The sequence below is a fragment of the Ammospiza caudacuta genome, chromosome 30 (genome assembly GCF_027887145.1).
Source record: "Ammospiza caudacuta isolate bAmmCau1 chromosome 30, bAmmCau1.pri, whole genome shotgun sequence".
NCBI lineage: Eukaryota > Metazoa > Chordata > Aves > Passeriformes > Passerellidae > Ammospiza > Ammospiza caudacuta.
In genome coordinates, this window is record NC_080622.1 from 5,407,691 (window position 1) to 5,424,689 (window position 16,999).

Below are 16,999 nucleotides of genomic sequence, written 5' to 3' on the forward strand. Positions count from 1 at the left end.
AGCGGGAATCACGTTCCCGGGAATCCGGGAGCGGCCAGAACTTCCAGATTGGGAGCTCGGCCGGGGACTGGGGGGCTCTGGGGACCCCGGGTTGGGACTGGGGATTTGGGGGATGAGTTTGGGAGGGAATTCCCAGCCCCAATTCCCAAATTCCCAATGGAACCCCAATTTGGGACTGGGGATTTTGGGGGATGAGTTTGGGAGGGAATTCCCAAAGGGCCCCAGTTTGGGATGGGGGAATTTGGGAGTTTTAGAGAGAATTCCCAGCCCCAATTCCCCAAGGGACCCCAATTTAAGGTGGGGGAATTTTGGGGGATAAATTTTGGAGGGAATTCCCAGTTGATTCCCAGCCCCGATTTGGGATTGGGGATTTTGGGGATGAGTTTTGGAGGGAATTCCCAGCCCCAATTCCTGAATTCCTAAAGGGACCCCAGTTTGGGATGGGGGAACTTGGAGGTGAATTTTGGAGGGAATTCCCAGCCTGAATTTCCAAATTCCCAAAGGGATCCCAATTTAGGATTGGGGATTTTGGGGACGAGTTTTGGAGGGAATTCCGAGCCCCAGTTCCCAAATTCCCAAAGGGATCCTGATTTGGAATGGAGGAATTGGTGGGATGAATTTTGAGGGAATTTTCCTCGTTGACTCCCAGCCCCAATTTGGGATTTGGGGAGTGACTTTTGGAGGGAATTCCTGGTTAATTCCCAGCCGAAATTTGGGATTTGAGGAGTGAATTTTGGAAGGAATTCCCAGCTAATTCCCAAAAAACCCCGGGATTAGGTACGAGACCCCTCCCCACCCCTCAAGGGCCCTCCCCGGGGTTGGAATCTTCCCAAATTCCAAAAATCCCTTAAATTCCCCCCAATTCCCAATCCCGGTACGAGCCGCGGGACCCTCCCCTCCCGTTTCCCCCTCCCGAAATTCCCCAAAACCACCCAAAAAGGTCCCGTCAGGACGGGCCCGAACCCCCCGGGGATCCCAAAGGTGCCTGAATTCACCCCAAAACGCCAGAGGGGGGAGGGAATTCCCGCTCCAGGTGCTGCACCACAAACTCCAGAGCAATATCCCACGGGAAGAGGGGGAGCCCGCCCCGGCCACCGGGAAGCTTTAAAATTCCAACCCCACTTTGGGGCTGGAACATGGAATTTCCCCCTTTTTTTTTTTTTTAGCACAGGTTCGTTTAGAGACCCTTCCCCGTTTCCTCTTTTTTCCTCCCGAAATTCCGAAATCTCTCCCCGTTTCCCTTTTTTTTTTTTTTACGTTGCATTTTCCTTTTTTTTTAAATATTCTGTACTATATTTTTAGTCTTAAACACGATATATTATATATATTTAATTTTTTTATATATATATATATAAATATAAATGGTTAAAAAAAATTAAAGCGGCTCTGAGTTTTCCTTTTATTTTTGGGGGGATTTTCATCATTCCTCAATGGTTTTTTCTGGGAGAAATGAGGAATGAATGGATGGAGAGAGGAATATTTTCCTTTTCCATCCATAATTCCTGCAATTCCCGCGTTCCCAAATCCCTGGAGGGATTTTCGTTGCAACCACAATTCCAAAAGAACAAAACTTCCAGACGAATTTATTCCAGGGATTTATCTGATTTATTCCTGGCTTTATCCCCATTTATTCCCTGGGAATTTTCATCACAAATCCCTCACCTCATCCTTCCCTTTATACAAAAGCGATTTTAATCCCATAATTAAATCAGGATTCCCTCACGGAATCCGGAATTTGGCTTTTAGAAGGAAAATTCCCTTTTTATTCCCCATCGAGCCGGAATTTCACCTTCCGTCCCTTCCCCTCCCCGGCCTGGCGACAAAACACCTCAAATAAATTAATTTCATTGAAATTCTCTTTAAACCGGGAGCAGCTGGAAGAAGAAAAGAAGGACTCGGGAGGGATTGTCCTGGATTTTATGTGGAAAAATATAAAAATGTTGGAAACGCGGGACCCATCGTGCCTCAGTTTCCCCTCACGGCTCTTCCAGACCCCTCAGCCAGGGGAGAGCGGGACAGCACTGTCATTGCACGGCTGAGGTGCCATTCCAAGGCTGGGGAGCCATTCCAGGGAAGAATTCCCGAGGAGAATTCCCGAGGTTTGTCCCTTCTCCCCTCACAACGCCGCCATGACGAGGCCTAGCGGCGCCCACAGAGCAACACACGCCCCGCCGCACCGTGCCCGCCCCAGGCCGGGCGGGCTCTGAGAGCTGCGTCCCTCAGGCGGCGCTACTTATGACCTCGGCAAACACGCGAGCTCTCGCGAGATTTGTCGTCCCGCCATACTGTTGTGGGCGTGGCTTCCCCATGACGTCATCGCTGTGCCCTGAGGGGATTTGGGGGTCCCTGAGGGGATTTGGGCACCCCATGAGGGGAAAAAAACCCAAAATCCCCAAAACCCCTCATTTTTTCCCCTCCTGGATCCTCGGGAAGCAGCCCCGGGGGCTGGAGGGGTCCCAAAGGGGGTTTTGAGGGGCCTCCCCCAGTTCTGTGGGGTTTGGGGTCCCCAACTCCTGAATTCGGGCCCACATCCCTAAATTTTAGCTCCCATTCCTGAATTTGGGGTCTCTTTCCCTGGATTTGGGGTTCCCAAACCCTGGATTTATTTCTCTGTTACGTGGGTTTGGGATGGATCCCAGTGGATCGAGGCCTTCCCCACAGCCACATCCCAGAAAACTCCGGATTTTGGGATTAACGTGGGGAAAAAAATCCTGGAAAATCCTTAAAATGTCTTTAAATTCCTGAAAATCCTTTAAAATACTGAAATTTCCTTAAAATCCCTTAAAATTACTGAAAAATCCTGAAAATTCCTGGAAGGCCTTTAAAATCCCTGAAAAAAACCTGAAAATTTCTTAAAATTCCTGAGGATTCCTTTATTTCCACATGAAAAGATTGCCTGCCAGGATGATCCAAGGAAATGGGGCCGGGAAAAAAGCATTAATTCCTTAAAATTCCTTAAAACAATTCTTTAAAATTCCTTTAAATTCCTCAAAACTCCAGCTTGGGATAATGTGAGTGTCCCTGCCAATGGAGTTGGGACGTGTCAGCTCTTTCCAAGCCAAATTATTCCAGGATTCCCTAAAAATGCAGGATGTTCCTGGCCCTGGGAATGGCTTTTCTTGCTTTTTTTTTTTTTTTTTCCCCTGGTTTTCCTGGCTCCGATCCCAATAAAATCCAAAAAACTCCCCGTTCCAAATTTCCTGGGCTGTTTCACCTTGGGATCCCTGGACAGATTTGGAATAATTTCAATTTTCCTTCCAGGAATTCTCTGCATCCCGGGCTGGGCTTTGCTCCAAGCCCTTCCCTTTGTGCCCCAGGAATTCCAGCGGAATTCCAGAGGTTTTATCGCCCCTCCAGCCCTTCATTAACCCTTAATTGCTGTTCATTAACCCAGGCCAGGACGCTCCGTTCTGTTTTTCCAGGAGTTTTTCTGGGATGAGAGGCTGAAAAAGGGAATCCTGGAGGGATTTGGGGCACCCAAGAACCGCCGAGCGTCCCAAAATTCGATTTTTTGGGACACCTGGCTGCTTCCCTGTCCATTTGGGGAATTCCTCAAAAAAACCAAAAATCCCGGAAAAACAAAGCTGGGATTAACCCCTTGGATGCCGAGTCCTCCGCGGGCTCCCTCTCCCCCACATTCCCGATTTTCCCGCCGGGAATTCCACCCACAATAAATCGGAATCCCAAATTCCCGGCTGGGAGAGCTTTTCCTGCTGGAATTCCTGGAGAAATTCCGGCATCTCCTTCCCCAAACCCCCAAACCCCCAAAATGCCCAAATCTCCAAATCCCCAAGCCCCCAAATCCTCAAACCCCAAAATCTGCAAACCCCAAACCTCAAAACCCCAAAACCCCAAGCACCCAAACCTCCAAGCCCAAAACCCCCAAACCTCCAAATTCCCCAAACCCCCAGAGCCCAAATTCCCCAAACTCCAAATTCCCCAATCCTCAACACCCCCAAACTCCCAAACCTCCAATCCCCCAAACCCCAAATCGCCCAAATCCCCAAACTCCCAAACTCCAATCCCCAAATCCCAAACCCCAACCCTGAAAATGCAAACCCCTAAATCTCCCAAACTCCAAACCTCAAACCCCCAAACCACTAAATCCCCCAAACCTCCAAACTCCCCAAACCCCAAACTCCCAAACCCTAAATCCCCTAACCCCCGAATCTCCAAACCCCCAAATCCCCAAACCCCAAATCCCCAAACCCCAAATCCCTCAAACCCCAAAACCCCTCAGAGGGGCCGGGAGCGCCTCTGGAATTTCGGGGGGAGCCCCCCGTGAATCTCGGGGCGCCCCCGGCATCCCCTGCATTCCCTTTTCCCGGCGTTTTTCCCCTCCCGGGCCGTGCCCGCCGCTAATCCGGGCCAGATCCGGGCCTGATCCGGGCCTGATCCGGGCCTGATCCGGGCCTGATCCGGGCTCCGCGGCCGCCGCAGGGTCGGGGGTCAGCGCAGCCCCCGCCATTCTGCGCGCTCCGCCCGCTCCGCAGCGCTCCGGCTTCTTCCCATTCCCGATTTCGGGTTCCCCCATTCCCGCATTCTCCCCCATTCCCGGTATTTTTACCTCCCATTCCCGGTTTTTTTACCCCCCATTCCCGGTTTTTTTACCCCCCGCTCCCGTTTTTCCCTCCCCGCTCCCGGTGTTTTTCCCCCCCTTCCCGCATTTCCCTCATTCCCGCACTCCCTCCATTCCCGTTTTCCCCCCATTCCCGGATTTATTTTTCCCCATTCCCGCATTTTCCCCCCATCCCTCTTTCCCCCCCCCAGCCCCGTTTTTCCTCCATCCCCGTTTTTCCTCCATCCCTGTTTTTTTTCCCCCATTCCCGGTGATTTCCCCCCCCCATTCCCGCTGTTTTTCCCCCATTCCCGCACTCCCTCCATCTCCGTTTTTCCCCCAATCCCGGTGATTTTCCCCCATTCTCGGTGTTTGTTTTCCCCCCATTCTCGGTGATTTTCCCCCCATTCCCGCACTCCCCCCATCCCCGTTTTTCCCCCCCATTCCCCTTTCCCCCCCCCCCAATCCCGTTTTTCCCCAAATCCCGCATTTTCCCCCCAAACCCCGCTGTTTTTCCCCCCATGGCGCTCCCCGCTCGCTGAGCCCCGCGATGCTCCGCGCCCCTCGGGCTGCGGCGCCGGGGTGGTCGCTCCTCCTTCCTCCCCCTCCTCCTCCTCCTCCCGCTGCTGCTCGGGGCCGCTGATCCCGCTCCGAGCCGAGCCGAGCCGAGCCGAGCCGAGCCGCGGTAACAACATCCCGGGATAAGGAGCCGAAGCCGCCGCGATGGAGCGGGAATGGCCGCGGGGCAAAGCGCGCCTGCCCTCGCTGCTGCTGGCGCTGCTGGGGCTCGGCCCAGGTGAGTCGGGACCCCCGGGACCCCCCATCCCCATGGAAAGCTCTGGAATGTCCCCCGGACCCCCCCCCCCCCCCTCCCCACGCCCGATTTTGGGGGGTTTTATGTGGATTTGGGGGCGCTGCGATTTTTTAAAAAATTATTTTCCCCCCTCCTCTCCGGCTCCTTACGTAAAGCCGGGGGGAGCGAGGGATCCCCCCGGAATTCCCAAAGATTCCAGAATTCCCGAAAATCCCCTCCGGCCGCGCGGGCAGGTTTATTACGGCGTTAATTTGCCTCCGTGATTAATTGGCCCTGGCTGGGGATGGTGCCGACAGGTGATGCCCCAAAAAACCCGAATTCCCGGGAAAGGTGGGGAAAACCAGAATTCCCGGGAAATGTGGGAAAACCTGAATTCCAGGGAAAGAAAAACCCGAATTCCCGGGACAGGTGGGAAAAAACCCAAATTCCCGGGAAGGGTGGGAGAAACCCGAATAATTCCCGGGAAAGGTGGGAAAACCCGAATTCTCGGGAAAATCCCGAATTCCCGGGATTCGGAGCGCAGCGTGGGAAGAGACGCGGGGGTAAAGGCGAGGCTGGAGTTGGATTTTGGGGGAATTTTCGGGGATTTTGGGGCGGATCGGGAGCAGGGACGGATCCCGCTCCTCCCTCTCCCTCCTGTCGGCGCTGCGGGAGAGCCGCGTGCTCCCAAAAAATCCCGAAATGTGGGATAAACAGGCAGGGCCGGGGCGGCGCTTGGCGCGGGAGGGGCCGAGCGTCCGACCGGGATGGAAAACGGGGAAAAATCCCGGGAAAAAACGGGGGGAAAATCCCGGGAAAAAACGGGAAGAATCCCGGGAAAAAACGGGGGAAAAATCCCAGGGAAAAAAAACGGGGGAAAATCCCGGGGAAAAAATCCCGGGAAAAAACGGGGAAAAATCCCGAGAAAAAACGGGGAAAAATCCCGGGAAAAAACGGGGGGCAAATCCCGGGAAAAAACGGGGGAAATCCCGTGAAAAAACGGGGGAAAATCCCGGGAAAAAACGGGGAAAATCCCGGGAAAAGCTCCGGGAAACCCTGGGGGGCTGCGAACCCTGGGGAGGGGGAGCGGATCCTGGAATTCGGGAGAGGATCTTGGAATTCCGGGGGGTTTTGGAATTCGGGAGAGGATCTTGGAATTCCGGGGGGTTTTGGAATTCTGGAAGGTTTTGGAATTCCTGAGGGATTTTGGAATTCCCGGGGAATTTTGGAATTCCCGGGGAATTTTGGAATCCCAGGGGGGTTTTGGGAAGCCCCTTCCCGGCCCCTCCTCGCCCTCAGCGTCCGCCCCTGGGCTCTGGGGGGGCTTCAGGCCCCAAAAAACTTCACCGAGAGCTCGAAAATTCCCTTTAAAGTCGGGTTGGAAAAGCGGGAATGGGACCCGGGAAAAGCGGGAATGAAACTCGGGAAAAGCAGGAATCAATCCCGGGAAAAAGCAAGAATCGATGCCGGGATGAGCGGCAATCAAATCCTGGAAAAGCGGGAATCAAACCCTGGGACGAGCAGGAATGAAACTCGGGGAAGGCAGGAATCGAGGCGGGAAAAAGCGGAAATCAAATCCTGGGAAAGCAGGAATGAAACCTGGGGAAAGCAGGAATGAAACCCGGGAAAGGCTGTGGGAAAAGTAGGAATAAAACCCTGGAAAAGCGGGAATAAAACCCGGGAAAAGCGGGGATTAAACCAGGGAAAAGCGGGAGTGAAACCCGGCCCAAACGGGACTCGGGTTTAACCCCGCTTTAACCGGGACAGGGGCCGGGAGGGGACACCGGCGATGTCCCCAAGGCGGGGGACACCGGCCCGAGCCCGGCGGGTGGAGCCGCTGCTCCCGAAACCCCCGAAATAACTCCCGGAATTCCCGAAATCCCCGGAATAACTCCCGAAATAACTCCCGGAATTCCCGAAATCCCCGGAATAACTCCCAACATTCCGAAATAACTCCCGAAATCCCGGGACGACTCCTGAAATTCCCGAAATTCCGGAATAATTCCGAGGTTCCCGGTGCCGGGGCCGCGGGGGAGGCGCTGCCAGCACCGGGCGGGATTTATCCAGGGAAATGCCAAAAAAAGGGAAAATAAACCCAAAAAATCCCGAATGGAATCCCAGAGCCTCCGCCTGGGGCTGGGATCAGGAATCGCCAATCCCAAAATTTTGGGGTTTTGTCCCTGCCTGGAGCTGCCCAGCCCCCAAAAAACCCCATTTTTGCAGGAATTCTACCCCAAATAAACACAATTTTTGTGGAAATTTTACTCCAAAAAAACCCCCAATTTTCCAGAAATTCTGCCCCCAAAAAACTCCAATTTTGCAGGAATTCTACCCCAAATAAACCACACTTTTATGGAAATTCTACTGCCCAGAAAACCGCCAATTCTGCAGAAATTCTGCCCCCATAAAACCCAATTTTACAGAATTTCTACCCCAAAACCGCAATGTTGCAGAAATTCTACCCCAATAAACTCCATTTTCTGTGGAAATTTACTCCCCAGAAAACCACCAAGTTTTCAGATATTCTACCCCAAAAAGCCCCAATTTTGCAGAAATTCCACCCCAAAATCCCCGATTTTGTACAAGTTCTACCCCAAAATCCCCAATTTTGCAGAAATTCCTCCACCTAAAATCCCAAATTTTGCAGCAATTCTACCCCAAAATCCCATTTTTGCAGAAATTCTACCCCAAAATCCCCAATTTTGCAGTTCTACCCCAAAATCCCCAATTTTGTAGAAATTCCACCCCAAAATCCCCAATTTTGTACAAGTTCTACCCCCAAAAATCCCCAGTTTTGCAGAAGTTCTACCCCCAAAAATCCCCAATTTTGCAGAAGTTCACCCCAAAATCCCCACTTTTGCAGAAATTCCACCCAAAAAGAAACCCGCCGTTCTCGGTTTTCCGCAGGGCTGTTGCAGGAGGCGCGTTTTGAGGCAGAAAATGAGGTTTTGGAAATTCTGGCTGGGAATTCCACCCAGTCCCTCCTGGAGCGCTGTTCTGGTGAGAGCCCCGGCTCAGATGGGGCCGCATCTGAACCTGGCGGTTTCTGTTTTCACCTTTTGGGCCGATTTTCCCCCCAAATCTCTGCCCTCCCCTCTCTTCGGAGGCTCAGAGCCCCCGTGTTTGTTCATTCGCCTTTTTCGCTGATTTTCCCCCCAAAATTTCTGCTTTTCCCTCTTTTTTCAGCACACCCGCTCGCACTCCGCTCCAGACCTGCAATATTTCCCTTTTCAGCCGCTTTCACCCCAAATTTTCCTTTATTCCTTCTCTTTTTGAAGGGAATTCCCCTCCTGGGATTGGTTCACCTTTTCAGCCGCTTTCACCCCAAATTTTCCTTTTTTCCTTCTCTTTTTGAAGGAATTTCCTCTCCTGGGACTGATTCACCTTTTCAGCCGCTTTCACCCCAAAATTTCTGCTTTTCCCTCTTTTTGTGGTGACACCGACGGCTCCGAACCCAGCCAAGGCCGCTGCAGGACCTTCCTCCTCTTCCTCCTCTTCCTCCCCAAATGACCCCAAAATGTCCCCAAGTGTCCCCAAAATGTCCCCAAAACTTCTCCAAACATCCTTAAAACGTCCCCAAATGTCCCCAAACGACCCCAAAATGGCCTCAAATGTCCCCAAACATCCGAAAAACGTCCCCAAAATGTGCCCGAAACTTCTCCAAACATCCCCAAAAATGCTCTCCCAACATCCTCAAATGTCTCCAAATGTCCCCAAATGTCCCCAAATGACCCCAAAATGGCCTCAAATGGCCCCAAATGTCCACAAGCATCCTAAAAACGTCCCCAAAATGTCCCCAAGTGTTCCCAAAATGGTCTCAAATGGCCCCAAACGTCCCAAAATGTCCACAAGTGTCCCCAAAACATCCCCAAACATCTTCAAAATGCTCTCAAAGTGTCCCCAAATGTCCCCACGTGTCCTCAATTGTCCCCAAAGCCCCTCTGGTGACATTCCTGTGTCCCGGAGCGGCTCTTGGGCCAGTCCTGGGCAGGTGAACGCTGCCCCGGGTGGCTCTGGGCTGCTGTCACCCTCCAAAAAACGTCCCCAGATGTCCCCAAACGTCCCCAAAACAGTCCCCAGATGTCCCCAGACCCTCTCAGGTGACATTCCTGTGTGTCAGAGCTGCTGTTCAGGCAGTCCTGGGCAGGTGAACGCTGTCCTGGGTGGCTCTGGGCTGCTGTCACCATCAACAAGGAGGTCCCCAAATGTCCCCAGAGCATCTCCAGTTGTCCCCAATTGTCCCCAAACCCTCTCAGGTGTCATTTCTGTGTCCCAAAACTGCTCTTTGGGCAGTCCTGGGCAGGTGAACGCTGTCCTGGGCGGCTCTGTCCTGCTGTCCCCTCCAACAAGCAGGTCCCCAGCTGTCCCCAAGTGTCCCCAGATGCTCACAGGTGACATTCCTGTGTGTCAGAGCTGCTCTTCGGGCAGTCCTGGGCAGGTGAACGCTGTCCTGGGCGGCTCTGTCCTGCTGTCCCCGTGGCTGCTGCCCAACCAGACCATTCCCAAATGTCCCCAGGTGTCTCTAGATGTCCCCAGCTGTCCCCAGATGCTCACAGGTGACACTGTTCTGTCACAGAGCTGCTCTTCGGGCAGTCGCGCTCCCCGCCGCGGCAGGTGAACGGCGTGCTGGGCGGCTCCGTGCTGCTGTCCCCAGGTGTCCCTAGCTGTCCCCAAATGTCCCCAATGTCCCCAATGTCCCGTTTTCTGTCGCAGAGCTGCTCTTCGGGCAGTCGCGGCCCCCACCCCGGCAGGTGAACGCTGTCCTGGCGGCTCCGTGCTGCTGTCCCCACATGTCTCTAGATGTCCCCAGGTGTCTCTAGGTGTCCCTAGCTGTCCCCAATGTCCCCAAATGTCCCCAAATGTCCCCAATGTCCCCCATGTCCCGTTTTGTGTCACAGAGCTGCTCTTCGGGCAGTCGCGCTCCCCGCCGCGGCAGGTGAACGGCGTGCTGGGCGGCTCCGTGCTGCTGTCCCCACACGTCTCTAGATGTCCCCAGGTGTCTCTAGGTGTCCCCAGGTGTCTCTAGGTGTCCCCAGGTGTCCCCAGGTGTCCCTAGATGTCCCCAGGTGTCCCCAATGTCCCCCATGTCCCGTTTTGTGCCGCAGAGCTGCTCTTCGGGCAGTCGCGCTCCCCGCCGCGGCAGGTGAACGGCGTGCTGGGCGGCTCCGTGCTGCTGTCCCCGCGGCTGCTGCCCAACCAGACGGTGAAGGAGATCGAGTGGAGCTTCTCGGGGGGCTCCGGCGCCACCATCCAGGTGGCCGAGGTGGGCCCGGCGGGGCTGGAGCGGCCGGACCCGCGCGACCGCTTCGGGCGGCGCCTGGAGCTGGTGAACGGCACCGCGCTGCGGCTGCGGGCGCTGCAGAGGGGCGACAGCGGCGTCTTCGGGGCCCGCATCAAACTGCAGCCCGCCCTGGTGGATGACCAGACCTTCAACCTGTCCGTCTACGGTGAGGGGAGACCGTTAATTGGTTAATTGATTCATTCATTTCGTTATTAATATGGTCAACTTGGGGTTTGCGTGGGGAAACTGAGGCACGGAGCGGAAATTGGGTTTTAGGTGACACTGGTGGGTGATCAGGCCTTCAACCTGTCCGTCTACGGTGAGGGGACACGGTTAATTAATTAATTAATTAATTGGTTAATGATTCATTTGATTCGGTTGGGGTTTGGCTAGGGAAACTGAGGCACGGAGTGTACCACCCCCAAAAACGGGGCTTTAGGCTGTGCTGGTGGGTGATCGGGCCTCAACCTGTCCGTCTACGGTGAGGGGGAAGGGTTAATTAATTTAATTCACTAATTTAATTATTCACTTAGTTAAAGTGGGGTTTGGGTGGGGAAACTGAGGCACGGAGTGAACGACCCCCAGAAATGGGGCGATCAGGCCTCAACCTGTCCGTCTGCGGTGAGGGGACGTGGTTAATTAATTTAATTCACTCATTTAATTACTCCTTTAATCGTTCATTTAATTATTCATTCGTTAAGGTGGGATGTTTTGGTGGGATTTTTGGGTTTCTTGGGGGCATTTTTGGGGTTTTGGGGGGGGGGTTTGGGGTATTTTTGAGGGGATTTTTGGGGATATTTTTGGTGTTTTCGGTACCATCCCATGCCCCCCGTTGCAGAGGCCGTGCCTTGGGGAGTTTTGGGGAAATTTGGGGGGAATTTTGGGGAGATTTTTTGGGGTTTTTTTGGGGGTTTTTGAGGGGAATTTTGGGGGGATTTTTGGTGTTTTCGGTGCCACCCCGTGCCCCCCGTTGCAGAGGCCGTGCCTTGGGGAGTTTTGGGGAATTTTGGGGGTAATTTTGGGGGGATTTTTTTGGGGGTTTTTTTTGGGTTTTTGGGGGGGATTTTTGGGGTATTTTCGGGGGGATTTTGGGGGATATTTTTGGTGTTTTCGGTGCCACCCGGTGCCCCCCGTTGCAGAGGCCGTGCCCAGCCCGCGCACCCGCAGCCAGCTCCTGGCCAGCACGCTCGAGTGGTGCAACCTGACCCTGCAGTGCCAGGGCAGCGGGCGCGGCGCCGTCAACGTCACCTGGCGGCGCGACAGCCTCACCTGGGGCCACCTGGGGCCCGGGCGCCACCAGCTGTCCCCCGACGGCACCACGCTGAGGGTGGCGCTGCCGCCCGCCGCCACCAACGTCACCTACGCGTGCACCGTGAGCAACCCCGCGGACCAGAAGGTGGCCGTGTTCGACCTGCAGAGCCTGTGCCAGGGCGGAGGTGACACGGGGACACGGGGGGACGTGGGGACACGGGGGGACGTGGGGACACAGGGGGGACAGGGGACATGGGGGCAGGGCTGGGGACACAGGGACAGATTGCCCTGTTCGACCTGCAGAGCCCGTGCCAGGGCGGAGGTGACACGGGGACACAGGGGGGACACGGCTGGGGTGGCACACCTACCTGAGGTGGCATGGCCAAGGTGACACACCCGGGGTGACCCTGCCCCGGTGTCACGCTGGAGTAGCAACAGTTGGGGCGTCACACTGGGGTGTTTGTCACACCTGGGGGTGCCACACCTGCCTGTCCCCATGCCCTCAGGGGGTCCCTCGGCGTCACAGCCCCGGTGTCACACAGGGTGTCACACAGGGTGTCACACAGGGTGTCAAAGCCCTGGTGTCACACAGGGTGTCACAGCCCCAGTGTCACACAGGGTGTCACACTGGGTGTCACAGCCCCGGTGTCACATTGGGTGTCACACAGGGTGTCACACAGGGTGTCACACAGGGTGTCACACAGGGTGTCAAAGCCCTGGTGTCACACAGGGTGTCACAGCCCTGGTGTCACATTGGGTGTCACACAGGGTGTCACACAGGGTGTCACAGCCCCAGTGTCACACAGGGTGTCACATTGGGTGTCACAGCCCCGGTGTCACACAGGGTGTCACACAGGGTGTCACACACGGTGTCACACAGGGTGTCACAGCCCCGGTGTCACACTGGGTGTCACACTGTGCCCTCAGGGGGTCCCTCGGCGTTCTCCACCTCGGGCTATGTGGTGCTGTCCCTCATCCTGGTGGCCGTGAGCCTCGGCGGCGCCTTCTGGTGCTGGAGGGTCAACAGTGAGAAGGCGGCCGAGGCAGGTGGGCACAAATTCCCAAATCCCCAAATTCCTAAACCCCAAATCCCCAAATTCCTGATTCCCCAAATCCCCAAATTCCTGATTCCCCAAATCCCCAAATTCCTGATTCCCCAAATCCCTGATTTCCCAATTCCCCCAATTCCCAACTCTCAACTCCCAGTTTCCAATCCCCAAATCCCCAACTCCCCAACTCCCAAACGCCAAATCCCCAATCCCCAAATCCCCAATTCCCCAATTCCCTGCTTTCCCAGTTTTCCCGTTTCCCCATTTTTCCTATTTTCCTGTTTCCTGCTTTCCTGGTTTTCCCATTTCTCCATTTTTTCTCATTTTCCCATTTACCCATTTTCTTGTTGCCCTGTTTTCCCAATTTCCCCATTTTTTCCTATTTTCCCTGGCTTTTTTCCCATTTTTCCCATTTCCCCGTGTTTTTTCCCCATTTTTCTCCATTTTCCCTGGGATTTTTCCCCATTTTTCCCCGTTTTCCTGGGTTTTTTTTTCCTGGTTTTTCCCATTTCCCCCATTTTTTCCCCCGTTTCCCCTCAGCCGCCACGCCCACGGCGCTGCCCGAGGAGAGCCCCGCGGAGGCGCCGCCGTTCAGCGACATCGTCTGCAGGAGCCCCCCCGAGGGCAACGACCAGGTACGGACCCCAAAAACCCCGCGGGGACCCCAAAAACTGCGAGAATCCCAAAAAACCGCGGTAAATCCTAAAAATCGCAGGAATCCCCAAAGAAACCTGCAGGAGTCCTAAAAAACCGCGGGAATCCCAAAAGCCACGGGAGTCCCGAAAAACCAAGAGGGAGCCCAAAAAAATGGGGGGGGGGTCCCTAAAAACCACGGGAATCCCAAAAAACAGTGGGAGCCCCAAAAAAAACCCACAGGAAATCCCAAAACCAGTGGGGAGCCCCAAAAAATGGGGAGAGTCCCCAAAAACGGGGAGAGTTCCCAAGGAAACATCAGAGTCCCAAAAAACCTCAGAAATCCGAAAAACCACGGGAGGGGTCCTAAAAAACCAGGAGTGAAACCCCAAAACCGTGGGAGTCCCAAAAACCATAAAAACCCCAAAACCTTGGAAATCCCAAAAACTGTGGGGACCCCGAACTGTGGAAATCTCAAAACCCATAAAAACCCCAAAACCTTGGGAGGGGGATCCCAAAAACTCGGAGAGACCCCAAAAACCGTGGGGGGACCCCAGAAACCTCAGGGGCCCCCCGTTGTCGCCCCGCAGGGCCCCAGCCCCCCCGAGGCCCCGCAGGAACCCAGCGCACCCCAAAAACCCGAGGCCCCAAAGGAACCCAGCGCACCCCAAAAACCCGAGGCCGAGGCCCCGAAATCGCCCCCGGGGGGCACCGAGCAGAAAGGGCCCGAGGACACGGCCGAGGAGGTGACATAGGGCCAGGTGAGCGACCCCAAAACATCCCAAAACCACCCCAAAACACCCCCAGAAACACCCCCAAAACACCCCAAAAACCCCCCCAAAAAAAACCAAAAACCACCCCCAAACCCACCCCAAAACACCCCCAAAACACCCCCAAAACCAACCCCAAAAACAACCCCAAAACCAACCCCAAAAACCACCCCAAAACCAACCCCAAACACCACCCCAAAACCAACCCCAAAACCAACCCCAAAGCCACCCAAAAACCATCCCAAAACCACCCCAAAGCAACCCCAAAACCACCTCAAAAACCTCCCAAAACCCACCCCAAAAACCAACCCCAAAACCACCCCAAAACCAACCCCAAAACCAACCCCAAAACCACCCCAAAATCACCCCAAACCCACCCCAAAATCAGCAAAAATGGGGATGTTCAGGGACATTTGGGGGGCCCCAAAAAGACCTGGGGTAAACGGTTTGAGGTGTCCCAAAAAAGACTTGGGATTACAGGGTTGGGGGTGTCCCCAAAAAAGGACACTTGGGGGACCCCAAAAAACTTGGGATTAAAGGGTTAAAGGGCTTTTTTTGGGAGGGGGTGTCCCCAAAAAGGGACATTTGGGGCACCCAAAAGAGGGAGGGATGAAGGGTTTGGGGTGTCCCAAAAAAGGGTGGGGGTAAAAGGGTTGGGGTCCCAAAAAGGGACATTTGGGGGACCCCAAAAGAGGGAGGGTTAAAGGGTTTGGGGTGTCCCCAAAAAGGAACATTTGGGCAACCTCAAATGAGCTGGGGTGAAAGGGTTGGGATGGGGAAATGGCCCCAAAAAGGGCATTGAAGGGTTGAGCAAGGGCCCCAAAAAGGGACATTTGGGGGACCCCAAAAAGGGCATTAAAGGGTTGGGGAGGGGGCTGCCCTAACCCCAGTCCCGATCCCGGGGTCTCCCCCCCTTTGGGACCCCACAAACATTGGGGTCTCCCCCCCTTTGGGGACCCCACAAACTTTGGGGTGTCCCCACAGGACCCCCAACCTCACAAACATTGGGGTCTCCTCCCCTTTTGGGGACCCCAACCCCACAAACATTGGGGTGTCCCCCGCTTCGGGGACCCCACAAACTTTGGGGTGTCCCCGCAGGGCCCCCAGCGCCGGCACCCCTGGAAGGGCTGAGAGCGTCGTGTGCCAAACCCCGACCCCAAAACACCCACGATGGACGGATTTCCCCGATTCTGACCCCAAAACCCGCGGGGCCGACCCCGATTCCATCCCTGAGACTGTTCTGGGGAGGGGGCTCCAAGCCCGGGGGGGTCCCGGGGGGGTTTTGGGGTCCCTGGGTGCTCCCCGCATGTTTTGGGGTGGGAGGATCCCCCTGACCCTACAAAGGGACAGATTTCCCCGTTTCTGACCCCAAAATCCTCGGGTTTGACCCCAATTCCCTGCCTGGGGCTGTGCTGGGGAGGGGGACACAAGATGGAGGTCCCAGACGGATTTTTGGGGGGGTCCCAGAGGGGTTTTTGGGGGGTCCCCGGGGGGATTTGGGGTGGGAGGATCCCCCTGACCCCACAACTGGACAGATTTCCCTATTTCTGACCCCAAAATCTTCGGGTTTGTCCCCAATTCCCTGCCTGAGACGGTTCTGGGGAGGGACACTGGGGACACCTGGGGGACCCCAAAACCCGGGAGGGACATTGGGGACCCCCCCACCCCCCACACCCGCCGTGTAAATATCAGCAAATAAATGTTGGTGACGTTTGGGCTGCGTGTTTTGTTTTGGGGGGCATTTGGGGTGGTTTGGGGTTTTTGGGGTGTTTTGGGGCCTGGTTTTGGGGCTGGTTTTGGGGGATTTGGGGCGTGGTTTTCGCCCTGGGTTTGGTTCTATTTGGGGTTTTTTTGAGGTTTTTTGGGGTGGTTTTGGGCTGGTTTTGAGGGTGTTTGGGGCCTGGTTTTGGGGGTGGTTTTGAGGCTGGTTTTGGGGGTTTTTTGGGGCCTGGTTTTGGGTATTTGGGGCTGGTTTTGGTTCTATTTTGGGTTTTTTTATTTTTTTGGGGGGTGTTTTGGGACTGGTTTGGGGTATTTAAAGCCTGGTTTTGGCCCTGGGTTTGGTTCTATTTTGGGGAGGGTTCTGGGTGTTTTGGGACTGGTTCTGGGACTGGTTTTGGGGTGTTTGGGAATTCGGGGCCGGTTTTTGGGCGGGTTTTGGTGTATTTGGGGCCTGGTTTTGCCCTGGTGTGGTTCTGTTTTGGGGCTGGTTTGGGGTTTTTTGGGGTGTTTTGGGGCTGGTTCTGGGGCTGCTTTAGGGAGTATTCTGGGCCTGTTTTGGCCCTGGGTTTGGCTCCGCTTTGGGGCTGGTTTTGGGCTGGTTTGGGTCTACTTTAGGTCTGTTTATACCTTATGTTTATAAAGGTTTAGGTCCCTTTATGAGCCCGTTTAGGCCCAGTCTGGGCCTGTGCTCAGGGCTGCTTTGGCTCTGGTTTTAGGCTGTTTTGGGCTGTTTGCCTCCGTTTATACCCGGGTTAGCTCCATTTGTACCTGCGTTTGCCCTGTTTTGGTCCGTTTATATTGGGTGTTCTCCATTTATACCGGCTTTTGCCCTCTTTTCATTCCATTTATATCTGTTTTAGCCCTGTTTATCCCCATTTACCTCGGGTTTTGCCCCCTCTCGGCCTTGTTTATGCCTGTTTATTTCCATTTATCCCCGTTTAT

General features: G+C 54.8%; 1 protein-coding gene across 2 annotated transcripts; it reads left to right on the forward strand.

Annotated features, from left to right (window-relative positions):
* Window positions 1–5,201: 5,201 nt before the first annotated feature.
* LOC131569633 (SLAM family member 8-like) lies at window positions 5,202–15,774 on the forward strand. 2 transcript variants are annotated; one of them, XM_058821872.1, is made up of 7 exons: window positions 5,202–5,354; window positions 10,457–10,798; window positions 11,772–12,068; window positions 12,811–12,930; window positions 13,473–13,567; window positions 14,123–14,326; window positions 15,434–15,774. In XM_058821872.1, exons 1-6 carry the CDS (start codon window positions 5,282–5,284, stop codon window positions 14,318–14,320), a joined length of 1,125 nt encoding a protein of 374 aa, XP_058677855.1. In that variant the 5' UTR covers window positions 5,202–5,281; the 3' UTR covers window positions 14,321–14,326; window positions 15,434–15,774. The 2 variants fall into 2 exon arrangements, with proteins under 2 accessions (XP_058677855.1, XP_058677856.1); XM_058821873.1 differs by having other exon boundaries at window positions 14,156–14,326.
* Window positions 15,775–16,999: the final 1,225 nt, after the last annotated feature.